Here is a 27,700-nt window from a genome sequence, read left to right on the forward strand (position 1 = left end):
AGATGGCTGGTGAGTCAAATGGCCTGTTATTCTCAATGAAGCTGAGGAAAACGACTTCTTACAGGAATTCAGTGTTCAGCCCGAAATTACAGGACAGCTTCAGGGTTATGTATGCAGAATTTGCGAGTGATCTTTATATTAGACAAGTCGCTGGTAAGTGGGTGGTCAGCTGTATAGCATAGGGTATTACTCACGAGAAAAATCCACCCAGACCAACTTAAAAATTAGATGATCACCACTACAGTCGCCTGTAAACTCAGAAAGTGGGCGTTGGGTTTAGGGTTGAGGAAGGTGGGCATGTGTTCCTTTAAGGCAGGTAATGCGGTGCGTATTCCACGCGTCATCCTCGTGTTCGCTTCATAGTTCAAATGCTGTGTAGAAGAAGCGCTCTTCTAGCCAACTTCGAACTCGGTATCATCAACTCACTATCATCGAGGGCTATGCACCATGTCATCACCCGGTCCTACCAAGACTTGCTGTGCCCATTCTAATTCTTTATTCTGATGACCAGCCACCCTTATTCGATGCTGGCACTCCATATTCGTGGCGCCTGGGTGAACTCTACCGGATAACAGTCCTATCTAGCGCTCCCTTTGTACTTCTCGATTCTCTAACGTTCCACAAACTTTGACCCCTTGTAACACGAAGGATATGCGATCATGCTGTCCAGGTGAATCATGTCCGCTATGGTTTCAGCATGAAGCTGACATCTGGAATCATTTCATGAGCGCTTATCGATATCCACAGATTGCGAAAACTCTGCGCTGGCCGGGTGCCTGTCAATATACAGCATTGAATCCGATGAACGTTTGAATAATCGTTACTTAATCGACAGTTGACGATGGTTTAGAATGGCCATGACGTTGGTAGGATGGAGGGTGGTGAAATAGTCGAGTCTCTTGTCCCACTCAGACAGGAACTTTGCTACCACTTGAGCAGGTGTCCAGGCACGATCAGGCCAAGGCCTGAAGTTAGTATTGACAGGTGGGAGGCAGGAAGGTGCGCGCATCATTGTAGACTTGTAATAGGATTGCGAACACTGCAGTACTGGACCGTGGTGAAGAGACCAAATGATGTGCTGGACTCTTAGCCAAACTCCATGTAATGTAAACGTCACATCCGCATACTCATCATTGATGGAACTTTTGCATCAAGTTTAGCTGCATCCTGATAGACGTCCGGACGATCTAGCCCCCCGATTTTGTTGTATCACAACGTTTCCCGGTCTGTCGAACTATTGTTCCAAGACGATTGTGTCGTCCCTTGAATGAATGCTGCAGCCCCGCAGACAATTCAGTTTCGCAAATCTCGTCCTATTGAATAAGAAGTGGGTGATATGTATGCCCTGGGTCAAAACTTAGGAGTTCACGGACAAGACCTATCGTGAGGTTGTTTAGAACACCAAGGTGAGCAGTGACCGTCGCTTGACTTTTTGTGCAATTGTATATCGTTTATCACCATTCTCTGGCACGCTCTGATTAATATCCTATACCCACCGTCTCGAGGCTCAAGGCTCGCGGTGCCGAATGCTAGACAATATCACACGCTCGACTCGAAATGCAAGGTGATTGACTATATTACAGTATCCGAATAGTCCAAGTCAGGATCCCCTAGTCAGACCTATCGCAAGAAGATTGTCGTACTTTCGTATCGGGACACTATAACATCCTTGTGAGTAAAGGATGATTTGGATCTTACTGAAATACTCTCACCGGTACATTCTCTCATAGTCTCCTTTGCCATTCTTCATGAATTAACTCACATCGTTACCACTGTAGGGATTTCTTACATGGCACGCGGTCGAAGCGCAGGCGAGTGTTTGGCAATGGCAGATATTCCTGGTAAGTCGATCTGCCTATCTTCTTTAACTTCAGTTCTCGTTAATAGAAGCGTACAACCCGTCGCTCACCAGACAACTTGCTTACAGAAATGCAGTCCTCACCCAGACACGTCTGTTCGTGTATAGATTATATCCGAATACTTATAGAACTCTGGAAACCTCCCTTCATCAACGGTTTGAAATTATCTTCGATGGACATAGACGTCAACTTCATGGCCCTGTATGATTTTTACATGACGAAAGTCACAGCAAGGAGCATCTTCGGTTTCCTCTGATGCTTAAATCATTGCTCTGAAGTTTGAACCAGAACGAGTCCGAGGAAACTGCTTTATGATGACAAGGACTTCATCCTTTTTTGACAACAGGCAACCGATATCAAATGTGTGCCCTGCATGAGCGGACAAGAATACCCGTGGACTTTTGTCTTCTTGGACTACCATGAAACATTCCTCTTGTTAGCAAAGATTAATGAGTTCGATGCACTGCACAAGTCTCATGACGGAAAAATACGATTGACGGAGCAGCGAAAGAAGTGGAGATACAAAGTAAAAAATCTTCCGTATACTGCAGTATTAATGACCATCGGTGCTTGGGAGAGGTGCGCAACAAATCAAAAGCACGAGACGAGCCAACAACGTGAGGAGTCGTGACCGTACAGTTACTGTACGTGGTGTGGTAGCATGAATGTTACCATTTGGAACAGGTTGTGTTGTAGACGTCGAAGTAGCGGCAGGTTGAGATTGCGATGACGACCCCCGGCCATGAGACTGGCTGCTCTGCTGCTGCGTTTCTTTGGGCCTCGGAGCCACAAACAAGGACTATAGCGGAATGATTGAGCCACGGTGAATGAACGCGCGTGCGAGGAAAGAAATACCTTTCTGTCTCGTACTGCAGCAACTTCGACAGTACGAGGAGCGCGAAAAGAGAAGATTCCTCGCCTCGGGGTTTGTTGGGGTTCAGTTGTATCGCTGGTGTGAGAGTGAGGACGACGGAAGAGCGACGGAATGTGGGCGAGGAGCGCACGTGGATTCCCAATAGAGGGTGCAAGAATGCGATGGGAGGAAGGGGGATGGACGTCGTGCGATGTGGAAGACTGATTGGACAATGTAAGAACAAGAACTGATTCAAAAACGCTGACAACGTACATGGATATCGCCTTGCATGTCATCGAAAAACCTTGGGGGTATTCGACGGGCATGAATAGGTGGACGTCGCGTGGCATTATTCTAGAGTGACGACGCTAAAATGATTGAAAACACTAAGAAACACATCACATACGTTCATTGGCTGCTTTTGAACTAGGACCTGCGAGTGGGAGATTAGCTTGGATTTGACTGAAGGGCTATAAGATTTACATGAGGAATAGGTAGGAGAAGGTCTTCAAGGCCAGCGTTTTTGAGTATAGCCTGGACATCCCATGTGTACACATTTTTGTCATTGCCAGTGACTAGCACTTTTCCATCGGCAGAAAGGGCTGCGCATTCCACTTCTTCTTCGTGCTGGAGGGGTGGACCGATTGAGAGGTTGGTGTCGAGATTCCAGATGCACGCTGTTTTGTCATTTGATGTGCTCACAAGGAGGCGGTTGTTCTGAGACAAGGTGATGAGGTTGACATAGTCTGTGTGACCCTCCAAAGTGGCAATCTGCTTCCAAGTGGCAGTGTCAAATATCCTAATTGGGCCCAATGACGCGCAGATGAGTTTCTTTCCATCTGATGTCCAGGCCAAGCTGCAAACTATTAATTCACCATGTTTGAGTGTGGCAATCAGCTCGCCCGTCTTTGCATCCCAGATGTTCGCTGCATAGTCGTTGTATCCTCCGGTCGCAATTTTTGTGTTGTCGGGCGAGTATATCACCGTGTACACCTCCTTGTGCCCAGTCTCGATTGGACCCAGGACTGTTTTGCCGCTCTTGACATCCCATACTCTTGCTGTCCCGTCCCGGGATCCGCTCACGACTCGCTTACCACCTGCACTCCAGCACACTGAAGTCACGGTATCAGTGTGCCCTTCCCATTTGACAGTGACCTTTCCCGTCCTAACGTCCCACAGCCTCACCGTCCCATCATCACTTCCGCTCGCCACAGTCCTACCATTTGGAGACAATGCTAATGTGGACACTCTCACTTCATCCACCCCATCTCGCCAGTCATCGCCAATCTGTATCCCGCTCTCTAGGTCCCATAGTCGGAGTGAGCCGTCCGACGAGCATGTGATAATGCGTCGTCCACCTGGCAGGTGCACAACGCCTCTTATCAGTTCGGTATGACCTCGTATAGTCTGGTAGGGCGTGACGTCTGGCGTCTTACTCGTTTGGGATGACATGGTTGGTGCTCGGAGGCTCAACTACGACAGATGGTCGATTATGTGCGCAAGAGACGCGCACCGAGATCAACCTTCAATGAAAACGGGTTATCTTGTAATGGAAGAGATGGCTGGTGAGTCAGATAGCCTGTTATTGTCAATGAAGCTGATAAAAACGATTTCTTACAGGAATTCAATATTCAGCCCTAATTCGCAAGACAGTTTCAGGACTATCTATGTACGCAGAATTGGCGAGTGATCTTTGCATTATACAAGTCGCCGGTGAGTGGGTGGACAGCTGTATAGGGTATCACTCACGGGAGACGCCTGTTCAGACCAACTTACAAATTAGACGATCGACACTACAGTCACCTGTAAGCTGAGAAAGTGGGCGTTGGGTTTAGAGTTGAGGAAGGTGGGCATTCGCTGCTTTAAGGCAGGTATTGCGGTGCGAATTCCACGCGTCGTCCTCGTGTTCGCTTCTCAGCCCAAATGCTGTGTAGGCGAAGCGCTCTTCCAGCCAACTTCGAACTCAGTGCCGTCAACTCAGGCTATGCACCATGTCATCACCCGGTCCTACTAAGACTTGCTGTGCTCATCCTAATTCTTTATTCTGATGTAAACCAACCACCCTCATTCGATGCTGGCACTCCATATTCGTGGCGCCTGTTACCAGGGTGAACTCCACCGGATAACAGTCCTATCTAGAGGCCCCTTTGTACTTCTCGATTCTCCAACGCCCCACAAACTTTAACCCATTCTAACAAGGATTGGCAATCGTGTTGTCTAGGCGAATCATGTCCGTTATGATTTCAGCATGAAGCTGACATCTGGAATCATTTCCTGAGCGCTTATCGATATCCACAGATTGCAAAAACTCTGTGTTGGACCGGATGCTTGTCAATATACGGCATTGAATTTGATGAACTTTGGTCAATCGCTGCTTGATCGGCAGTTGACGATGATTTAGAATAGCCACGATGTTGCTAGGACGGAGGGTGGTGAGATAGTCGAGTCTCTTGTCTCACTCAGACAGTAACTTTTCTACCACTTGAGCAGGTGTCCAGGCACGATCAGGTCAGGGCCTGAAGTTAGTATTGACAGGCGGGAGGCAGGAAGGTGCGCTCATCATTGTAGATTTTTAATAGGAATGCGAACAGTCCTGGACCGTGATTAAGAGATCAAATTTTGTGCTGGGATTTCAGCTCCGCTCCATGCAATGTAAATATCACATCCGCATGCTCATTATTAATGGAACTTTTCCATCAAGTTTGGCTGCATCCTGATAGACGTCCGGATGATCTAACCCCCTGATTTTGTTGTATCACAATGTTTCCTGGTCTGTCGAAATATTGTTCCAAGGTGATTGTGTCGTCCCTTCAATGAATGCTGCAGCCTCGCAGACTATTCAGTTTCGGAAATCTCGTCCTATTGAATAAGAAGTGGGTGATATTTATGCCCTGGGTCAAAACTGACCAGTTCACCTATCGCGAGGTTGTTTAGAACGCCCAGGTGAGCAGTGATCATCACTTTACTTTTTGTGCAATTGTATACTGTTTATCACCACTCTCTGTCATGCTCAGATTAATATTATATACCCACCTCGAGGCTCGCGGTGCGGAATGCTAGACGATATCACACGCTCGACTCAAGATTGGGAAATGCATGATTGACTATATTACAGTATCTGAATAGTCTGGGTCAGGATCCCCTAGTCAGACCTATCAAAAGAAGATTGTCATACTTTCGTATTGGGATGCTAGAACATCCATTTGCGAGTAAAGGATGATTTGGACCTTACCGAAATGCCCTCACCAATACATCCTCTCATAGTCTCCTTTGCCATTCTTCATGAATTAACTCACATCGTTCCCACTGTAGGGATTTCTTACATGGCATGCGGTCGAAGCGCAGGTGAGTGTTTGGCAATGGCAGATATTCCTGGTGGGTCGACCTGCCTATCTTCTTTAACTTCAGCTCTCGTTAATAGAAGCGTAAAACCTGTCGCTCACCAGACAACTTGCTTACCGAAATACAGTCCTCACCCAGAAGTCGACTTCGGCACTGTATACACAGAAGTTGCGTATTGGAGAATGCAGATATTTTATTGGTCCAAGGTTGCTGGTAAGCAGGTGGATATGTTTCAGAAGAGCCCAGAGTATCGCTCACGAGAAGTTTAAACAAGTTCAATGCTCAAATCACCAGCGATAAGTGGGCGTTTGGATTGAAGCTGTTGTCTATAATTCCTTCAGGTGTCTGCACACGTCCGTCGTATCGAAGCAGTGGAGAAAGACTTGAAGGCGCTCGCTCAGATTTCCGCAAGTAAAGACGACCTATCAAGGGTTCGTGCAGAGTTCAGGAAAGTGTACGATGGATTGCACATTGGTACGTTGTTGTGTTTAGACGGTACCGGATGAACTTGTAGACTTTGAGAAGAATTCCTTGATTTGAGATCACACGTGTGGGGCATGCGTCAGCCATTATCACGTTTATTCGATGTCTACCACTGACGAAACGTTTGGAACAGAACAAGATTTACATTCGTTAGCCAAGAAGGACGCCACGTTTGTTCGTATATAAAATATATCATACCTATAGAACTCCTTGGAAACCTCCATTCATCAACGGTTTGAAGTTATCTTTGACGGACATAGACGTCGACTTCATGAGTACGATTCACAATGAACGTCACAGTTAGGAGAATCCTCAGTTTCCTCTGATGCTTAACTCATTGCTGTGAAGTTCGAAACAGAACGAGTCGATGGTAGGGACTTCGTCCTCTTTTTTGGGCATGAGAATATAACAGGCAGTCGGTATCAAATTTGTGCCCTACATGAGCGGAGAAGAACACCCGTGGACTTTCCTCTTCTTGGAGTACCACGAAACATTCCTTTTGTTTGCAAAGATCAATCAGTTCGATGCACTGCACAAGTCTTATGACGGGAAGATACGATTGACAGAGTAGACAAAGAAGTAGAGATACAAAGGTAATAGTTTTTCGTCTGCTGGGGTATTATTGACCATCAGTGCTCGGGAGAGGTGCGCAACAAATCAAAAGCACGAGACGAGCCAACAACGTGAGGAACGTAGACGTCGAAGTAGCGACAGGCTGAGATTGTGATGACGACCCCTGGCCATGAGACTGGCCGCTCTGCTGCTGGGTTTTTTTGGGCCTCGGAGCAACAAACAAGGACTACAGCGGAATGATTGAGCCACGGTGAATGAATACGCGCGCCAGGAAAGAAATACCTTTCTGTCTTGTACTGTAGCGACTTCAACAGTACGAGGACCGCGACGAGTGAAGATCCCTTGCCTCGGAGTTTGTTGGAGTTCAGTCGCATCGCTGGTGTGAAAGTGAGAGGGACGAAAGAGCGACGGAATGCGGGCGAGGAATGCGCGTGGACTCCCTATAGAGGGTGCAAGAATGCGATTGGAGGAAGGGGGATGGACATCGCGCGAGGCGGAGGACTAATTGTGATATGTAAAAAACAAGAACTGGGTCAAAAACCGCTGATGACATACATGAATGTCGCCTTGCATGTCATCGAAAAACCTTGGGGGTATTCGACGGGCATGAATAGGTGGACGTCGCGTGGCATTATTCTAGAGTGACGACGCTAAAGTTGTTGAAAATATTAAGAAACACGTAGGTCACGTACGTTCATCGGCGGCTTTGGAGCTAGGACCTGCGAGTGGGAGGTTAGCTTGGATTTGACTGAAGAGCCGTAAGATTTACATGATGAATAGGTAGGAGAAGGTCTTCAAGGCCAGCTTTTTTGAGGATAGCCTGAACATCCCATGCGTACACATTTTTGTCACTGCCAGTGACTAGCACTTTTCCATCAGCGGACAGGGCTGCATATGACACATCCACACCCTCTTCCTCTTCCTCTTCCTCTTCAGGTTGAAGGGGTAGACCGATAGGGAGGTTGGTGTCGAGATTCCATAGACGGGCTGTGTTATCCTGTGATGTACTTGCAAGGAGGCGGTTGTTCCGATACAAGATGATGACGTCAACCCAGCTTTGGTGACCCTCCAAAGTGGCAATCTGCTTCCAAGTGGCAGTGTCGAATATCCTAATTGGGCCATGTGACGCGCAGATGAGTTTCTTTCCATCTGATGTCCAGGCCAAGCTCAAAACTATCCGATCGCCTTTGAGTGTGGCAATCAGCTCGCCTGTCTTTGCATCCCAGATTTTTGCAGCATGGTCGTTGTATCCTCCTGTCACAATTTTTGTGTTGTCGGGCGAGTAAATCACCGTGTGCACAGACTCGTGCCCAGTCTCGATTGGGCCCAGGACTGTTTCTCCGCTCTTGACATCCCATACTCTTGCTGTCCCGTCATAGGATCCGCTCACGACTCGCTTACCACCTGCACTCCAGCACACTGAAGTTACGGTCTTAGTGTGCCCTTCCCATTTGACAATGACCTTTCCCGTCCTAACGTCCCACAGCCTCACCGTCCCATCACCACTTCCGTTTGCCACAGTGCTGCCGTTTGGAGACAATGCTATTGTGAACACTCTCACTTCATCCAACACATCCTGCCAGTCATCGCCAATCTGTGTCCCGCTCTCTAGGTCCCATAGTCGGAGTGAACCGTCCGACGAGCATGTGATGATGCGTCGTCCACCTGGCAGGTGCACAACACCTTGTACATATTCGGTATTGGACTCGTATAGTCTTGTAGGGTGTGAGGTCTGGCGTCTTACTGGTTCGGGATGGCATTGTTGGTGCTCGGAGGCTCAACTACGACAGGTCACAGATGGTCGATAATATGTGCAAGAGAAGCGCACCGAGATCAACTTGAGCGAAAACGGGTTATCTTGTAATGGCAGAGATGGCTGGTGAGTCAAATGGCCTGTTATTGTCAATGAAGCTGACAAAAACGACTTCTTACAGGAATTCAATATTCAGCCTACTAGTAAATTCGCAGGACAGCTTCAGGGCTTGGTATGCAGAATTTGCGAGTGATTATTGTATTAGACGGTCGACACTACAGTCGCCTGTAAACTGAGAAAGTGGGCGTTGAGTTTAGAGTTGAGGAAGGCGGGCATCTGCTCCTTTAAAAGCATGTATTGCGGTGTGTATTCCACGCGTCATCCTCGTGTTCGCTTCATAGTTCAAATGCTGTGTAGAAGAAGCGTTGTTCGAGTTCATGGTACCCTGTTATCATTCGGACCTTTCTCGGTTCCTTCGAACGACTTCAATCCCTGAGCGAAAAAAGTCCGGACACCCTCACGTCATTCACAATGAAAAGACCCCAGGGCCCAGGCTCTGTTCAACATCTTCGCTTCACCTTAGTGTTGCCGCCGAGGCGATTCGAGTCGAATCGATGTCGAAAATTCTGATAAATCGATGCTGTTCGGAATAACGAGTTGAAACGATTAATTTGTACCTCATTCACCCCGTGATTTGGAAACGAGTTCGGAGTGATACGGACTTCGAAACAAAACAACATTGCAGCCAATCGAACTGCAAATCCCAGGCGCCTTCGTCGTAATCTCAGCTTACCCCCTCTCGACGCCCGCGACACCTCCTGCTCATGATACCGACAGATATGGGACCTAGATAGCACGATTCTGCATGCCGGAAACTTTGTATCTCCGCAAAGATTTCTTGTGAATGCTTGAATAACACCGGAGTAACTGCCAGAGATATAGTCCCGAAGCAGTTCTGTGTCAGGATTGAATTCTTGCATCTAGGCTGTCTCGCGAACAACGCGTTGTGTGCACTACTATCTCACAAGATAAGCATGTGGACTCACCAGCAATCCCTGCCAGACCAACTCTCTCATTCCACTATTTTTTGTGGGCTTCACTCGCATACATAGTCAAGATCTGCTGTAGTCATCGAACGCCGACCATGTCCCGACCGGTAAGGTGCAAGAGTCGACCGGGTACAAGGTGTTATGCACCTGCCTGACGAATGACGCACAATACGACTCACCCCGGAGTGTGGGATGTCAAGAGCGAGGACACAGTCCTGGAGATGTCCTCGTAGGTGGTGATCGATGATCTATTCACCCGATAACACGAAATTTGCAAAGGGCGGACACCACGAGGACGCAGCAAAAATATGGAATGCAAAGATGGACAAACTGCTTGCTCTTCTCCTTCCATTATCTAACCCCACCTGGCCCGATCATCCGCCGCCGCCGCAGAAGTCGACGTGATTTGAGCGAGAAGCAATACATATATTCATATAGGAGACACATTGGAAGCCGTACGTCGACGGCAACACTAAGAGACGGAACGATAACGTGGAAGAACGTATGATTCAAGCGGTAAGAGTAAGTTGAGATCCAAGTACAGGTACGTCAACTATATATATGATTCTGTGTCGTGCGCGGTGTCCAATCAGCGATGTACTAGGTGAGACGCGTCATCGAAGGTGTTGCATCATAGGCTGCGTCACTAGGGGCCGGCGCTGCCAACACAGACCTTGCGCAATGCGGAGCTATCTGTTAGTTATGGCTGGGCGCTGGGCGCTGAGCATTCATTCTGACGTGGCGTAGTGTCGCTATCTCGGTTTGCTGACAGTGGCTGTTGAAATCTTTATGTCGTGACTGGTAGTCTTGCTGTCTCGTTTTTCTGGGTTCTATAGTCTGACTGTTTGGATGTTTCTTGGTTTCGGCAGACATGTTGTATTTATATTTCACGAGAGTGTCGCAGTCGATGCGCAGGCAATGTTTTCTACTTGTTTCACGGTAGTAAGGGCTCACGGCCGCTCAAGCGCTCAAGAATAACATGGGGGAAATTGACGTGTTTGTTTGTACCGGTGTCGCTTCCCATTACATATTTCGGATGATCCCAATAGACCTTGCTCCACAAGGTAATATGTTCATGCTCACACACATGACCGAGACGCATAATCAACGCACAGGTAATTTAATGCTTCCATGTGGTTATAAGGATGCCAGTTGCGTTATATACGGTTTGCTAGTAACCCACTGCTCGGATCATGGCACCTGCAGTTGATGGTCACCTTGCTATCCTCGCCGGCATTCCTCTTTCCTTTGTCGCCGTCACGGCACTCTGGCGATTCATCAAAAAGCGACAGAATAACCCCTCTCTTCCTCCTGGCCCAGTGCCACTCCCACTATTAGGGAACATCTTATCTATTGACCCTCAGGAGCCTTGGCTGACTTATACCGAATGGGGTGCTACGTATGGTACGTGAAAAGACAGTATAGGGCATATGTGGTGCAAATCATTGTATCAGGGGACTTGGTCTTCATGCGAAATCTAGGCGAGGAAATGGTCGTGATCAATTCTCAGCACATTGCAGAAGCCTTATTGGACAAGCGTTCTCGGATTTACTCCGATCGACCATACTTAGCCACACTCGAGCCGTGCGTTCCTTCCGTATTTTTCTATTCAATCGAGTCTGAGCTTCATGTAGATATGGCTTGTCGATTACCTTTTCATTCTTAGGTTATGGTGATGAATGGCGTCTCTGCCGACGACTCTTCCACCAAATTTTCCGTCCCGAGTCTGCAGTAAAATTTCGCCCAATGCAGATCAGGCGTGCTCGTGAGATGGTCGTCAACCTAGTCGATGACCCTCAACATTATCATGACCACATTGTAACGTCAGCAAATGGTTTTTACAATTTGAACGATTATTTACCTGTTCACAGATTCTCGTTATCTGTTGTGATGTCAGCTGTATATGACTACGATATCAGTGCTCGTGATGATCCTCTGGTGCGGATTGTGGTAAAGGCACTGATTCCGGGCACGGCCGTGTTGACCCCAGAGAGAGCATTAATGCTTAAGACCTTCCCCTTCTGTGAGCTCAACTTTCCTAGATGAGAAAGCGTTAACATGACATGCACTTTTAGTACTAAAGTTACCCGACTGGTGCTGGGGATCCTCGATCAAGCGTAGTGCTCGAGCTTCGACCGAGCGCGTCAATCAAATGGCCGACGTGCCATTCCAATATGTGCAGCAGCGCATGGTGGGTATTTATTTTTCTCTTGGTCCCAGACATTGACCTTTGCCAAGGCCGACAGCTCGTTCGTCGCTCAATCTTCAATGGTTGCAGAAAACTTACGACGGATGGAAACGCAAGAGGAGGAATCCAAACCTGCATTTGAGAATGCCTTGAAAAAAGCAGCTACTACTGCTATTATGGGTAAGTAAACTTTTTACAAGTAACGTTGTGCTCTCGACACACACTAATATCACACAGCTTCATATGATACGGTAAGTGGACAACTCCATTATCTCCGCTGCTTACCGTCGTTACAGACTGAGGCAGTTTTGATGGTTTTTGTTTTGGCCATGGTATTATATCCAGACATTCAAAAACGCGCACAAGCGGAAATCGACTCAGTGATTGGAAGAGATCGGCTGCCAACGTTTGAGGACAGAGCATCACTACCTTACATTGATGCAGTTATGCGGGAAACTTTCCGATGGCAGCCCGTTGCACCCCTTGGTATTGTTCCCCGTCAAGTAATCTGGCCTGTACTGAAGACGATCTCATAGGCTTACCACATGCTACCTCGAGTGATGACGTATATGATGGCTATTTCATTCCAAAAGGTCCGCTGTTTTTGTTCCACCAACAATGAACATTTATAATATCGTACATCAGGCACAATCATCGCGTATAACATATGGTCCGGTCCGATATGTTCCTCCCAGCTTTTGTGATACTGACTTGATTGTAGGGGCATTACACGGGATGAAAAGCGGTACCCCGACGCATCTCGTTTTATACCAGAAAGGTTCATCGACGTTGATGGTACATTAACAGGCGATGATCCCACACAGTTCGTTTTTGGCCATGGCCGGCGTATATGTCCAGGTTCGTTATGTTATTTTAATCCTAGAAAAGATTCGCTGACAGATAGACTTGAACCAGGGCGCTATACTGCCGATGCCTCTACGTGGTCTGCCATTGCGACCATGTTGGCCACATTAGATATTTCTTCTGCAAAAGATGATCATGGCAAAGTGATCAGCTTCACTCCCACATTCATCACGGGACTGGCTCGGTACTTGATTTCCTCGTGTCATTCTATCCTCTTGTCACTAACAATTCCGTTGCTTCAGCTGTCCTGCGGTCTTCCCTTGCAGTATTTCAACACGGTCTCACATTCATTCGGACGTCGTGGACGGTTGCCGAACTGCCGAGTTTTGAATGAAGGGATGACAGTTTCCTCTATCTGTGATCTAATTGGTCCAGGAGTAATCGATCGAGTATGTACCCCGTTGCTCTGTTAAAAATCAGGAGTGAGTTTTGAGTGCCGTAGCAAAAGATCCATGAGCGTTCGGCGACGCCAAATATTCCCGAGTCGACCCGCTTATCTTTTTTAACTTGAGCTATTGCTCACCAAAACGCCTGCCTTAGGAATCGAGTCCTCACCGGGACACAGAAATCAAACAAGAAAAACATGGAAAATAAAAAAAACCCACTCATCATGCTCATTAGCAATCGAACACAACAGAGCCCTAAACCCGAAAGGCTGTGCGGGTGAAATTGGTTGGTGAGACTAACTGGCAGACAGTGGCCGCCTATACTAGTAACTAGAGTCAAAGTGACGCGCAGGGTGGGGAGGATTCAAATTTCAAAGTATTTGGAATTCATTTCGAACAGCATCAGCTGCGGACCGATTCTGGTTTTTTTTTCTTCTTTTTTTTGGTGGAATGATATTATCAACTAGCAACTGACAAGGTCAATCCTAGAGGATACGTCGGGACCCGGGGGTATGGGGATTTCACCCGATTTAGTTAATAGAATAATCACCCAGAGGAAATACTTGATGTACGCGAATGCAGTGTGAGACTCTATGCCTTGTTCGGATTACCTATTCCGTCCCGGAGGACGGCCACTAAAACCCCTGATGTTCAGATCCAGTTATCCGGAAGGTTATCTTCGTCTTTTAGGAGGCCACTCCAGGTCTTTAGGACCGTATCTATTTTAATAGCTTTATTCCCATATCTCATTGAGTCAGTGAGTAGCCAGTCAAATTTCAGTCTCATGTTGATAGCATGAATCCATCTGTTGTGGATTTCAGTCTCAGAATGGAATTTATCCTTGTTACCAGCAAGTTTGATGACTCTTTCACACCTCAGTTTCCAAATAAGGTGAGCTGATTCCAGTGTTAGTATTCTGAACAGTCTGGTTGCACCCAGTTTCTCTTTTCCTTCTGCATTGTGAAATATTAATAGATAACATCCTAGTATTGTGCTGAAACATATTTCCAGCCAGCTTGATTCACATTTACACCATAAATCTTTGGCTGCCTTCCAGATTACTCTTTGGGCTGAGGACTTGTCGCAATCAAGGAGGATGTGTTCCATGGTTTCTGGTGAGTTGCAGAGGCAGCATCTTCCCCTTATCTCACAGTGTGGGATTTTATCCCAGAACTCACCTATCTTGTATGCGCCATGTAGGCATTTCCATAGGAAACCCCAGATGTTTCTAGGGATGTCTCTTTTTTTTATTTGTGTCCAATTTTTGTCCTTTTCAGAGTGATACTCTATGTAGGACGTTACAATCTATACTAGAGACCCCCAGTGTCTCGGGTGCATCTCAGGCTTGTGAATGACCTGATGTGAGGTGTGCCCCCATCAGTCTGCCATTCCCGCCGGCCATTTTAGATGCTCTGCCTTTTAGTTGAGATGACTGTGTATGAACTGTTGTTGTATGGTGCTGCTTCTATGTTCATATACTTAACACATACTTGGCTGCCCTAGTGTACCCGCCAGCCTTGCTCTCGGAAGAAGGAGTGAGGCTGTCTCTGATGCTGCTGCCGCTGCTGTCTACAACAACTGTGTGTGACTGTGCGTCTACCCTCTGGACCCCGAATGCCTCGGACCTCTGACTCCTGTCTTCTATCTCACGCTTGGCTACCTCACATGCTATCCTCACTCTAACCTGACCCTCGAATGGCCCTTGCCTGACGGTCCCCACTACACTAGGCAACTGGTACAGGAATCGGGAGGGATGCAAACAAGGTAGGTAAATGTTCAACTGGTTCAATAGTTGATCGAGGACCGTGTCATTTGGCTGATTCTGCTTCTTTGGTGTGTGATTCCATGTAGTTGAGTGTAGCATGTGGTGGTACGAAGATGGTGATACAGGGAGGTATGGTTTGATGGGAGATTCGGTTTGCAGGGCTTGGGTGGTTCAAAACTGGTTCTTGTCTGGCAGTTTGTGAGGGAGAGGGTACTTCACCAAAGGTCTGTCTGAGTCTTCCTGTAGCGTTGATGAAATGAATGAGGTGTGGAGTTGCGCTGGGGTCTGAGAGGAGGAATGACTTTGCGGCCTAGTGAGCAGGTGAGGGTATGATGTTCACGGCGGGTACCAAGGGCAGTCTATGAGGAAATGTGAGATGGTTTCACTGACTGCAGGGAAGTGTGGACAATGGGGTGATGGTGCTTTGCTGATGCGGGTGGAGATGGTGGTTCAGTGGGATGTGTTGCGAATGGAGGGCCATGTATGGTCCAGTAAGGCGTTTGGGGAAGTCTGTGGTGAGTTGACAAAGGAGCACTTCAGAAGTCTGGGGTTGATTCTGTTGATGCGGTTGTAGTGTGGTGATTTGCGCCAAAGTCTCCCCCACCAAGAGTGAGTGAATTCCCTGTGTGCTGCTATGAGTGCCAAGATACTTAGAGGAAGTGAACCATTGTCATGCATGGTATGTGATCCATATACACAACAGCAGTGACAAGGAAGGTAGAAGACACCAGACTGATTCCTATCACCAAGTTACCTTATCATTTTTCATTCATTTCTTAGCTAGTATTTTCACTTTCAAACTTCACTTCTATTTTTCCATGTATTTCTATTTTGTTCCATGAGATTCTATCTCTTTCTATTTTTCGAGGCACATTTAGCCACCAGACTTTTCCTCAAGCCACCATGCATGTTAGTAATCATGTCATGTGACTGGGAAATACTCTGATTTGTAAGAATTCAACTTGACTCATCATGTTTGGTCATCATTCATCATGCTTTGTAAAACTTGCAACTGTATTTGTGATTGGCTTTGTAATAAGGCTGATTCAGAACACCTAAGGACTTGGTTTGTAAGCACATTCTTACCAATCCATGTGATGACTCATGCTTTTCACTTTTCATTCTTTGTGATACTACACTTCATTTTGTATGTACATTAGTAAACAAGCTGACTCAACACAAGTTTGTAAGCACATTCTTACCAATCTATGTGATGAATCATGCTTAGTAAGATGGCCTCCAAAAAGGTATATAAGGAGCCCATTTTCACCCATGTAATATAAGCTTTCCACTTTAACTCTTTTCTCAAACTGTGTGAGAACCAGTAAGATCTAAGTGCAGGCCATTCAGTAGCCTTGAAGTTAAGAACAAGAAACATCTATTCAAGTTATATACTACCTTACAGGGGTTGACTATATAACAAAGTGCAGCTACCTAGCTGAGTTCATCAGCACTACTTTCCTCTCTCTTTTTCAGGAAGGGAGACACTCATCACGAATCCATGGGCACACACTTGCCAAAACACATACAAACATCATACTCAGTATTTCAAGAGCACAGACACATTTCACAATCCACAAACACACACTTGCCAAAACATGTACAAACTTCACACTCAGTATTTTGAGACCACGAGGTTTAAAACTAACCGAGGAACAAGAAGAGGAATATTGAAAGATATTCCTCCCAAGAACTTAGCACATTATCTACCATGAAAACTAGAAAAGTCGTAGACTGTGTACTTAAGGACTGGCAAGAAGTCTTATCCTGTATAGTTGTGTTGTCACTATATACAGTGGCTCAAAAAAACCGTCCGTATGTTTTGGCATTTTTCACTATCTATAATATTGTGTGAGAACAAACAAATGCCTCAAAAACATGCTTATACCACATTGTAGTATGGCTTCAGGGCTTTCATTTGAGCCCTACACCGTGGGAATCGGCGGAGATATGGTGGAGATATAAGGCTTATAAAATGATGACTCATGTGGACAGTTTTTGAGTGTATATTAAAACTATATAAATCATTATTTATGACACCATAAAAATCATGCCACTATTATATAAATTATAAAGTGGTGTCATTATGTTATTTTATGACTATATCTAACTATATAAACCAGAATATCTCATGTATCATAGTCATAATCACCATGAAAGCCATCTCCTCTGCTCAAAGAGATAATATCCTCTCTCTGTCTTATGCTGGCCTCTCTGCTCGCCAAATTTCCTCTAGAACTGGAATATGCAAGTCCACTGTGGCCAAGTTCATCAAAGAAAGCCACCCAGACAAGGAAAATTCTTGTGGAGGACGTCCATCCAAGCTTACCTCTACTGACAAAAGGGCTATTATCCAACATATCACTACAGGAAAGGCTGATAATGCTGTCCAAGCCACCCATTATATCAATTCCACCATCACTACCCCTGTCTCTTCACAAACTGTGAGGAATGTTCTCAAGGCAGCTCATCTCAAGGCAGTAACAAAGAAGAAAAAGCCTCTTCTCTCCATCAAACATAGGCAGAGAAGACTAGCCTTTGCCTTAGCTCATCAACACTGGACTGTAGAGGACTGGAAGCATGTTATATGGTCAGATGAGACCAAAATCAATAGGATTGGGTCAGATGGGAAGGTGTATGTATGGAAAAAGAAGGGAGATGGCCTAACAGACAGAGAGGTTAATGGGACTGTCAAGTTTGGAGGAGGTTCTTTAATGGTATGGGGCTGTATGGGATGGAATGGTGTGGGAATGCTTGCTGAGGTTGAGGGGAAGATGAATGCTGAGCAGTATGTGGACATTTTAAATGACCACTTGCTGCCTAGCTTGGCAGAATCAGGGATTGATGAAGAAGATATCATTTTCCAACAGGATAATGATCCCAAGCACACATCCAGAAGAGCTAGGGAATGGTTTGAAGAACATAACATCAATGTTCTTGACTGGCCAGCACAGTCTCCTGATGTCAATGTCATTGAACATCTCTGGGGAACACTCAAGAAAAAGCTTCAAGCCTATGAAAACCCCCCTAAAGGAGTATGGGAGCTTTGGGAGAGAGTAGCAGTGGAATGGGGGAAGATCACAGCTGAGGATTGCCAGAAATTAATTGAGAGTATGCCTAGAAGGATAGAGGCAGTAATTAAAGCCAAGGGAGGTCATACAAAATACTAGAATACCTGGTTATTACTGTAAAATACTTGAGTCAAAAAACTGTCCGCATGAGTCACCATTTTGTGAGCCTTGTATCTCCACCATATCTCCACCGATTCCCACGGTGTAGGGCTCAAATGAAAGCCCTGAAGCCATACTACAATGTGGTATAAGCATGTTTTTGAGGCATTTGTTTGTTCTCACACAATATTATAGATAGTGAAAAATGCCAAAACATACGGACGGTTTTTTGAGCCACTGTATGTGTTGTATATAAGACTCTTAAGTAACAAGACAACGTGATGGCCTCCATTTGACTGACAGAGGTAACATTATGGTTCTCTCTTAAGCACATTGCATATAAGTGATTATTGAACTTATTAAGGTCATCTGAGGTGCCAATGTGGAACCATACTGGCAATTGTTTCGCAATGTTAGGGTTGATACTGATGGCTTCCCAACGGACGTTATACTTCTTGGCTGTCTTGATGATACGCATCAGGTGAGCCAAGAGCTTCTTTTGGAATGGAGCCCACATTTGAAGGAACATGTTAATCTTAGCTTCTGGTCTGGCGACTGGGGAGTCTCAGGCTGCTTTTGCTAGAAGAGCATGAGAGAAGAATGCCCATTGTGGGTGTTTGCTCAAGAGGGGCAAGTAGGCCATTTAGCCATTTTATTTTGATTGCTTCATTACAGCATTTCAGGTGTAACATGTTCTTGCCCCCTTTTGTTATTGGGGCACACAATAGGTCTAAGCTAATGGCATTGTTCCCTTCACTGTCCCATATGAATTTACGGATTTTGGTTGAGAGGAGCTCTGACCTCTTTTTGCATTCCTTGTGCGGTGGTTAGGTATTGGGTCATGCTACCAATCGTACATTCTATTATTATTTTTCGACCTTCGATGGTGGGGTGCCATTTCTCCCAGCATTGGAGTGCTTTGTCTATTTTTGTATGGTTGGGGACCAGATGGCTTGTTGCTTGACACTGTTGCTGATCCATGCCCCTAGGATTCTCATAGCCTTTCCTTCCTTGGCAATATCAATGTTGTCTGGGAGTGTTTCTTGTGCTGGGCTTATCTTTCTTGATGAGATAACTCTGTTCCGGTATTCTTTTGTGCTGATTGGAATAATTTCTGTCTTAGAAGTGTTGAAGTGTGCTCCTGATGCTTTACACCAGCAGGATAAGATTTCGCCGAGTGCATCAAAGCTGTCTTTATCAGACAAGTAAACTGTTGTGTCGTTGGCAAACATAGTCACCATGATATGGTGTCCTCTTACTTAAGGGTCTTATGTACGCCGCTTATATAGTGACAACACAACTATATAGGATAAGACTTATTGCCAGTCCTTAAGTACACGGTCTACAACTTTTCTAGTTTTCGTGGTAGATAACGTGTGAGTTCTTGGGAGGATTTATTTCAATATACCTTCTTTCCTTGTTTCTTGGTTAGTTTAAAACAATTTGATTCTGTATACTGAGTCTATGGTATGAATTGTGTCTGAGAGTTAGTGTGCTCGTGTAGCGTGTAGCGTGAAATGTGTAGCGTGAATCGTGTCTCCCTTCCTGTAAAAGAGAGAGGAAAATAGTATGGGTTAAACTTAGTTAGACTAGCTGATAGATTATATAATCAACCCCTGTAAGGTAGTATATAATTGAATAAATGTTTCTTAGTCTTACTTTGAGGCTAATGAATTGCCTGTACTTAGGTTCTTACTTAATCTCACACTGTTTGAGATGAGTGAAGGTGGGAAGTGCTCCATTTATTACATGGCAAAATTGGGCTCCTTATATACCTTTTGGAGGCCCTGATTACAAAGCATGAATCATCACATGGATTGGTAAGAATGTGCTTACTAACAATGCCATTTGGTGTGTTGAGTCAGCTTGTTTACTAATTTACATTATAAATACAGTGTAGTTTACCAAGCATGACGAATCATGGCATGAGTCATCACATGGATTGGTAAGGATGTGCTTACTAACAATGCCATTTGGTATGCTGAATCAGCCTTCTTACTAAGTAGCTTATAAATACAGTTAGAAATCTTACAAAGCATGATGAATCATGACAAAAAATGATGAGTCAAGCTCAATCTTTACAAATCATGATATCTACCAGTCACATGACATGCTTACAAATCATGATATCTACCAGTCACATGACATGCTTACAAACATGCTTGGTGGCTGAAAAGAAAGTCTGTTGGCTGAATATGCCTGAGGAAAATAGAAAGAGATGGAATGTCATAGAACAAAATAGAAATACATGGAAAAATGGAAGTGAAGTTTGAAAGTGAAAATACTAGCTAATAACTAAGGGGAAAATGATGGGGTAACTTGGTGATAGGATACAGTAGGGTCTATTATACCTTCCTTATCACACCTCTTGTGTATCTGTCATGGTATGAGTTGCATACCATGCATGACAACGGAGGTGGTCTTTGCAGGCCTCTTGAAGTGCTAGAATGTCCCAGTTCTTGGCGGTGTGGTGAAAGAAATAGTAGTCAGCTAGATATACCAACTAACTTACTAAATCCTAATGGGTGCGAGTGCAGTACGTCAACCCAAGGGGACTGCTATTGAAGCACTTCCTTCTAATAGTGCGAGGGAAGAGAAAGGAAGAAACTAAGATCTATGACCTGAGATGTTCCGACCGACTGAAGGTCCAAGTCCAAGAATGTCCGGACACGAGATGCTGATGAGGGACACCGACACGAGATACTGATGAAGGACACTGATATGAGATACTGATGAAGGACACTGATATGAGATACCGATGTGAGGTGAGGAGTCCAATGCCAATGAGTGGCAGGTAAGTCTAGGGCTGAGGTAAGGAGAGTCTAGGTATGACTAGGTATGGGTTGCCTATGCAAGACTACCGGTAGCGGTTCGGATCTCACAAGGCCTAGGTAAAGAAACCTTAGATAGAGTGCACTTAGAGCAGTCAAGGCATGTTCGATGATAAAAAGCAAGGGGATCAATTGCACAATCAAAGACTAACTAAGGTGACTCCTACAATGGTACCAGGTATGTCTGAGGAAGGGAAGTAAGGGATAATACGAAACTTGAGTCCTATTTATCTAACTACGTGAACGTCCAGGATTGCACAGGCGAGAGTAGTAGTGAAGTGCAGGGTACTCAGGTCAATATGTAATAAGGCTTGCAAGTGCTGCGGCCATGGGAATACATGTAATAACGCCTGCTGTTCATTCAGCAATGGTAAAATAAGCTTAAAACGCACCAATGGAGATAGGCAGACATGGGCAGGACATGGGAGGATTCGGTACTGATGGGACGGAATGGTCCGGCCGAGGTGCGCGATAACCAAAATGACAAGTAAGGAACAGTACAGACAACCCTGCCTCCTTGCAAGAGGCCGAGGCAACGGGTCCGTATCGGCCGAGTCGGACATAAACCGGTGTGGTATAGAAGAGTCGAGTGAGTCGAGACTTTTGCTAGGAAGTGATGTATGAATGCGATGTGAACTTCTAGGCTGCTTGACTTCTATAGCGAAATGGGGTTCTGCGAGGGTAGCCCAAGTTTGAACACCACAGCAGTCAGTCCGTTGAGGATAGATTCCTGTGCTGCTCGGGAGTTGTTGAGGTTTTGCTGCCAGATTCAGAGCCTAGCGGGTATTTGTTCTGGTTGCTCAGACATGGTCTACAGGTGGGGATGAGGGTGATGATGGGGTCAGGTTGTGGTCTGTTGGGGCAGGCGAGCTTGGTGTGGGCGAGGAAGGGAACTGGAGGGATGTTGATGTCAGTGTTGGGGCTGGGGTCCTCGAGGTAGTTGATTCGAGATCGGTTGGTGTTGATGTTGATGATGGCAAAGGGGGTGGTGTCGAGTCATTGGTCTTGTTGGTGGCGTATGGTTCGTGTTTGGTGTTGGGTTCGATGAGGTTGTCCGTCACAAGAAGGTCAAATTTGTTGATGTAGGCTTGGGTAGTTGGATTAGGGTGGCGGGTAGGGGATGTATTGACCTGTGGGGCGGTGGGGGGCATCTGGGTTTTTGGTTTAGGGACGGTCTTGGTGAGTGTTGAGATGAGCATTGTCTGGTGGAGGCGTGGAGGGACTTCGTCTGTGTGTGATGATGGAATGTTGGTCAGCCTTTCATAGGGTGCTGCCTTGGGAGGGAGAGTCACATGTGTCCAAGCTTCATAGGTGGGGAATTAGGGTAGTGTGTTCTCAGGGTGCTTGGTGTAGAGTTCATTGCATCATCTGTCGAATTCTGGGCATGCTCTACTCCAGCTGGCGTGGTCGTCGTTTCAGCAGTTGACACATCGGTATGTTCTGTATGTGTTGCATTCATTGGTGCGGTGGTTGGCTGTGCAGGTGCCACATGTGTCTCTGCCGGCCTTACAGTTTCATGCGATGTGGCCGAAGTGTTGACATTTGGCGCAGCAGATGGGTTCCTTCCTGTCCTTTTTTGCTCGTACTAGGTTCTGGTTGATGTAGAGGCCGTTTTTGATTATCTTATTAGCCGTTTCAGCATCATTTACCTGTAATATGGCGAATGCCATCATTTGTCCAGGTGGTCGTTTATGTGGGGGCTTGATCCAGTGCATGGAGATGAGGGAGTTGGTCTCTAGGTGGTTCTTTTGTTCTACTAGTCAAAGGAGGCCTGTGTGTTCGATCAGTAGGTTAACAGGGATGTACTGTACCACCAGCATGTAGGTCCTGTCCTTGAATATTACCGAGGAGTCCAGGGCTTGAAGAAATCTTTGTCAGGTGGCTTCAACTTTCAGTCGGTTCATGGTTGCTTCACTGTCGAGTTCTATTATAAGTCTTGCCGTTGTGAAGTTGGAGGTATTTGATTCCTGCATTGTGGGAAGGGGCGAATGCTGTTCTGAGGGCTACTCAGATTCTTGTGAGTACGTCCTCGTGTCCAATGTCCGGGGGGAAGATCGGGTTTCCAGGTATTGGGTCCAGTAGTATCCGTCTCGCCCTAACAGTGGCTCTTGCAATGGCCTCGTCTATGAGTGGTGTTTGGTGTTGTGTGTTGACTGTTGTGTTGGTGTTGGTGGTGGCCTTGGCGTAGGTTGTGTTGGGATTGGAGGCAGGGGTGAAGCCTGTGAGGTTCATGACAAAACCAGATGAGTTCGCCCTTGAAAGTGCACTCTGTGCCTTCATTGTGTACATACACACTTCATCACACTTCGTGCTTCTCAATGCGCTCCATCGTGCTTCAATGCACTTAAGTGCACTTCGGAGGTGCTCGGGTGTACACGTAATAGCGGAGAGGTTAGGGATTTCTTAAGTGAGCCTCAAGGTACCTTAGCGAGCTCGTTCCTATCATATAATGGACCCTTGTCGTGTATTTTTCCCTCAGTTGTTCTCTCATCCTTCCTTTGGATAGCGGCTGAGTGCGGTTTACACCGCTTTTACTTAGTTTTGTCAGGTGATGAGCCCTGGTTATGCTAACTAGCCAGCAACCTCTCAGAAACGACTCACGAGGTTGCACACCTCTCGGACATGACATCCTCCACCAGCGACACCCTCACAACCCCAGTCCTTACAGGCCCAGAGAATTTCCAGCTATGGAAACTTCGCCGAGAGAAAGTACTGCACGTCGTCACAGGTGCAGATCCTGATCCAACCATTGCCACAACTGCTCCTGCCACTGCTCCTAATGTCTCCACTACCTCAGCCTCTTCTGCCCCACTTCCATCAATCACTAGCAGTAGTGCGACAGACTCATGGGCCGCACGCGATGAAAAAGCGCACAGTATCATCCAAGATCATATCTCAGACGCGCTCCTCATGAAAACAGAAGCATGCACGACAGCAAAGGCGCTTTTTGACGAACTTGCAACCATTCACAATACATCAAGTGTCGCCAATGCCTTCTACACCTTCGAACAACTCATTGCTTTGAAGTGGGATGGTACTGTGCAGATTAGTGACCACATCGCAAAGTTTTGAAACCTAGAGTCGCGCCTAACAGGCATGCGCTTCACAATTGATTCCAGAATTGTTGCATTCGCGCTTATGCACTCCCTTCCTGACACCCCTGACTGGTGCACTTTCGCCTCCTCTGTTCTCAACACCATCGCAGAAAAGGACCTCACCTTCAATGCAATTGAGACCAGAGTCATTGCAGAGGTCGCGCGCCAACCTGTCGATGCCTCAACCGCGCATACTGCTGCAAGCGCGAAACCTGAGACATGGTGCACGCTCCATCAGACAGCTACGCATGATACACGTGACTGCAATGCGATCAAGGAGCAGAGCCACGCACTCAAGGAAGGAAAGAAGCCAAACTGGGGAGATAAAAAAAAGAAGGATAAGGCAAAGAAAGCAGACTCGCCTGCGGACTTGGACTCTGAAGTAGACACCAAGAGCGCTGCAGTTAGAGAACGTGTACATATCTCTAAGGCTTTGGCAAAGCGTGTTCAGGCTTATTCTGCGTCTGTCACTAAGGATCGTTTGGACATCATCATCGATTCAGGCGCCTCATCATACATGGTCCCACACCGCACTTGGTTCAAACCAGGAACATATTGCGCAATCCATCCAGCGCGCAAGATCAGTTTCGGCAATGACTCCACAGTGGACGCAATTGGAAAAGGAATGGTTACTTTTCGCACCACCATAAAGGGGCAGATATATGATGTCGAACTATCTGATGCACTGCACGTACCGGTGTAGAGACTCGCGTTTCTGCAGGCACATATGGGCACATTTCGCACCTTTTCACAACTCATGACAATTGGCCTGCAATGCACGACTCGCACCATCAGCTATATTCAACTTCTATCATGTCCCTAGTCATTTTACACATAACGCGCAGCTTTCCCGCGAAATGCGCCATAGGCGCGGTACTTTCCTGCACAACGCGCAGCATTCCCACATGCGCACCTTGCACGCTTTATTGCGCTTAAGCGCCCTGCATCGCCCTGCAAGTGCCCTGCATCGCCCTGAATCGCCTATCATCTAGGAACGTCCCTCTATGTCCATCCACCTCATTGGTACGTCATATCCCTTGCCTCGTGGTTTGTAACAAGCATTGCAGCGCTATTACATGTCATTACGTATTTTTAGCACTTACTGCTCCTATCCCTTCCGCTTCCGATGCGATTTCCATAGTATAAAGTTTGCTGACTTACTACTCCATCATTATTACTCCCCTTTGCTGTACTTCCCTCGCTATTGGGTTTTACCTTAGAGTAGTAGTCACCACTTGGGCGCACTTTGTGTTTCCAATGGTTATCGTTATCCGCCTATACTAGACCTTTATCCGCGCTCGTTATAGCACTCGCTTTTGCACATCCACTTCCTTATCCGTTTCCTTATCCGGTATTCTCCGCACAACGCGCGCCTTAGCGCTCACGTTCCCACGCTCGCGCTTACCTTAGTGCACTCTCTCACGCTTCGCGCTCACTTCGCTTTTCTTCTTGTTCTTTCGCGCATCCATCGCACTTCAAGGGTCTTTCTTTCATCTGGTTCTGTGTTCAGTAGCAGTCCCCTTTAGGGTCGAACGTTCTTGCATTCTGCGAGTATAGCAGCTAGGCAGAGCCAAGACTCACTTATACTGGTTGAGCATTTTTTAGATATTTCATATCAGCCCAGCCAGGTTGAGATCGCCTCACTGGCCTTCACGATATCGCTCATATCAGTTTCCAAACTTGCGCGCCACGGACTGTCCACACGTTTTGATGCCTCAACAGACAATTGTGGGGTTCACAAAGGCACAAACCTTGTCCTAACTGCGAAGCATAAGGGCGGCCTATACCACGTTGAAGGCGCTCCTCTCACCTTCATGGATCAAGCGCTCATGACAGTGGATATCAACCTTCTTCACCGAAGAATGGGACACATAGGCATGGATCGCATACAGCGCATGATAGCAAATGGCCAACTCCCTGGGATTGACTCTGTTACTGGACATCCAACCTTCTGTGAACCATGCGTGCTAGGGAAGATGAAGAAAACTTCCATTCCAACCCGCAACCAGTGCGCGCGCAACACGCACCATTCAAATCATCCACACAGACGTAGGTGGGCCAATCACCCCTAAATCGCGCGAAGGATTCCGCTATTGGATGGTCATTGTCGATGATTATTCCAGATTTCCTTGGATCTATTTCCTGAAGCACAAGAGCGACATACTCAACCAGTACAAGCAATGGAAGAAAGACGTTCAAGCATTCTTCCGCTCTGAAATTGGTGAAGAGCGCTTCTCCGCGCTTCACACTGAATTTATGCGCAGCAATGGTGGAGGGGAATACACTGGTAACAACATGAGAAACACGCTCCACACTGATGGAACCATCCTTGAAACTGACGCAGCTGACACCCCAGAGCAAAATGGCATCGCAGAGCGCATGAACCAAACGCTCTCAATGCTTGCTACAGCCATGCTGGAAGAATCCAAATTGCCAAAGTCTTTCTGGGTGGACGCAATGTCAACCGCTGCCTATGTCACAGGTCGCAGCCCAACCGCAGGCCTGAAAGGGAAGACACCATATGAAAAGCTCTTCAACCGGAATGCAGATCCCTCTTTCTTCCACCCATTTGGATGCCCTGCATGCATGCTCATACCAAAAAGCAAGCACGCAGGAAAGTTTCACTCTAAAGGATGCAAGGCGATCATGATTGGCTACATGCATGGTCAAAAGGCATACAAACTCATGGACCTGGCGCAACGCACGGTATTCTCCAGCAGACACGTCACGTTCAATGAAACTGACCAGGTTCCTGACGCTGATCTAACCCCTTGGAATGTGCACCCTACTGGGCAACAGTGGGAGGGTCTGTTCCCACTTCAGCACCATCACCCCGATGCATCTGTATCTGATGAGGAAGAAGACACGGATCTCTCAGACAGCACGGAAACCCCACTAGATCCTGACGCACTGCCAACCTTGCCAAATGCGCACCCGGATAAACTGGAAGAACTGACTGAGCAACTGGAGAACCTATCAATTCATGACAATCCACATATGCCTGTGTCACAAGCGACATCTGAAATGCGCTTGCACTCGCCAATGCGCATGCACTCACCAGTGCGCACACGTGCACCTGCCCAAATGATTGGAGGGGTCCGGTGCAGTGCGCTTGACCGTCGCCCAGCTGACAAGAACCGGGATTACCAGCGCACACTTGATGAAGAGCAGCAACGGCGTGAGGAGCAGGCCACAGCAGACCCAGAACCATTTCCTGAGCGTGCTAAATCTCATCAACCATCTGTTGAAGACGAAGACGACAACTACATGCACTTTGCAGGTATAAGCGCAACAGGTCCTGCTGAACATGACCTCCCACAGTCACTGCCAGAAGCCTTTGCCCATGCAGATGGACACCTGTGGCACTCTGCTCTCGAAGAGGAATTATTAAGCCTGAACTCCAACCAGGTTTATGAGACAGTTCCAATTCCCGAAGGCATCAAGCCTATCACCTCCAAGCCCGTTTTTCGCATCAAGCTTGATCAAAAC

General features: G+C 46.7%; 9 protein-coding genes across 9 annotated transcripts; 6 read left to right on the top strand and 3 right to left on the bottom strand.

Moving 5' to 3' along the window:
- Nucleotides 1–2,329: 2,329 nt before the first annotated feature.
- Nucleotides 2,330–3,978, bottom strand: DFJ58DRAFT_245334 (uncharacterized protein). Its single transcript, XM_041379442.1, has 7 exons — nucleotides 3,588–3,978; nucleotides 3,196–3,511; nucleotides 3,119–3,145; nucleotides 2,986–3,066; nucleotides 2,864–2,933; nucleotides 2,715–2,808; nucleotides 2,330–2,658 (listed from the first exon to the last, which is right to left on the bottom strand). The coding sequence occupies exons 1-7, from the start codon at nucleotides 3,761–3,763 to the stop codon at nucleotides 2,499–2,501; spliced, it is 924 nt and encodes a 307-aa protein (XP_041246151.1). The 5' UTR covers nucleotides 3,764–3,978; the 3' UTR covers nucleotides 2,330–2,498.
- A 3,107-nt stretch (nucleotides 3,979–7,085) lies between these two features.
- DFJ58DRAFT_245321 (uncharacterized protein) lies at nucleotides 7,086–7,853 on the bottom strand. The gene is made up of 4 exons (XM_041379440.1): nucleotides 7,803–7,853; nucleotides 7,666–7,746; nucleotides 7,393–7,611; nucleotides 7,086–7,336 (listed from the first exon to the last, which is right to left on the bottom strand). Exons 1-4 carry the CDS (start codon nucleotides 7,806–7,808, stop codon nucleotides 7,157–7,159), a joined length of 486 nt encoding a protein of 161 aa, XP_041246152.1. The 5' UTR covers nucleotides 7,809–7,853; the 3' UTR covers nucleotides 7,086–7,156.
- Nucleotides 7,854–11,003: 3,150 nt separating this feature from the next.
- On the top strand, nucleotides 11,004–13,294 carry DFJ58DRAFT_905347 (cytochrome P450; the record flags this gene model as incomplete). Its single annotated transcript, XM_041394950.1, has 13 exons — nucleotides 11,004–11,316; nucleotides 11,367–11,496; nucleotides 11,547–11,735; nucleotides 11,784–11,935; nucleotides 11,988–12,103; nucleotides 12,151–12,280; nucleotides 12,338–12,351; nucleotides 12,397–12,586; nucleotides 12,637–12,693; nucleotides 12,746–12,770; nucleotides 12,822–12,958; nucleotides 13,016–13,148; nucleotides 13,207–13,294. The coding sequence occupies exons 1-13, from the start codon at nucleotides 11,106–11,108 to the stop codon at nucleotides 13,292–13,294; spliced, it is 1,572 nt and encodes a 523-aa protein (XP_041246153.1). The 5' UTR covers nucleotides 11,004–11,105.
- Nucleotides 13,295–14,001: 707 nt separating this feature from the next.
- DFJ58DRAFT_657208 (uncharacterized protein) lies at nucleotides 14,002–14,610 on the bottom strand (the record flags this gene model as incomplete). Its single annotated transcript, XM_041381963.1, has 1 exon — nucleotides 14,002–14,610. A coding segment is annotated over one exon (609 nt), but the record flags the coding sequence as incomplete, so codon positions are not given.
- A 6,900-nt stretch (nucleotides 14,611–21,510) lies between these two features.
- On the top strand, nucleotides 21,511–22,306 carry DFJ58DRAFT_839570 (uncharacterized protein; the record flags this gene model as incomplete). The annotated part of the gene is made up of 5 exons (XM_041392529.1): nucleotides 21,511–21,580; nucleotides 21,615–21,705; nucleotides 21,760–21,827; nucleotides 21,934–22,137; nucleotides 22,203–22,306. 5 exons carry the CDS (start codon nucleotides 21,511–21,513, stop codon nucleotides 22,304–22,306), a joined length of 537 nt encoding a protein of 178 aa, XP_041246155.1.
- Nucleotides 22,307–23,738: 1,432 nt separating this feature from the next.
- DFJ58DRAFT_657286 (uncharacterized protein) lies at nucleotides 23,739–24,188 on the top strand (the record flags this gene model as incomplete). The annotated part of the gene is made up of 1 exon (XM_041381969.1): nucleotides 23,739–24,188. The coding sequence occupies one exon, from the start codon at nucleotides 23,739–23,741 to the stop codon at nucleotides 24,186–24,188; it is 450 nt and encodes a 149-aa protein (XP_041246156.1).
- A 540-nt stretch (nucleotides 24,189–24,728) lies between these two features.
- DFJ58DRAFT_632206 (uncharacterized protein) lies at nucleotides 24,729–25,974 on the top strand (the record flags this gene model as incomplete). The annotated part of the gene is made up of 2 exons (XM_041381219.1): nucleotides 24,729–24,908; nucleotides 25,831–25,974. Coding segments are annotated over 2 exons (324 nt in total), but the record flags the coding sequence as incomplete, so codon positions are not given.
- An 883-nt stretch (nucleotides 25,975–26,857) lies between these two features.
- DFJ58DRAFT_631103 (uncharacterized protein) lies at nucleotides 26,858–27,193 on the top strand (the record flags this gene model as incomplete). Its single annotated transcript, XM_041381206.1, has 1 exon — nucleotides 26,858–27,193. A coding segment is annotated over one exon (336 nt), but the record flags the coding sequence as incomplete, so codon positions are not given.
- Nucleotides 27,194–27,259: 66 nt separating this feature from the next.
- Nucleotides 27,260–27,700, top strand: DFJ58DRAFT_657218 (uncharacterized protein; the record flags this gene model as incomplete). The annotated part of the gene is made up of 2 exons (XM_041381964.1): nucleotides 27,260–27,389; nucleotides 27,468–27,700. Coding segments are annotated over 2 exons (363 nt in total), but the record flags the coding sequence as incomplete, so codon positions are not given.

This window comes from Suillus subalutaceus (genome assembly GCF_016647625.1).
Source record: "Suillus subalutaceus strain FC151 chromosome Unknown DFJ58scaffold_28, whole genome shotgun sequence".
Lineage (NCBI taxonomy): Eukaryota > Fungi > Basidiomycota > Agaricomycetes > Boletales > Suillaceae > Suillus > Suillus subalutaceus.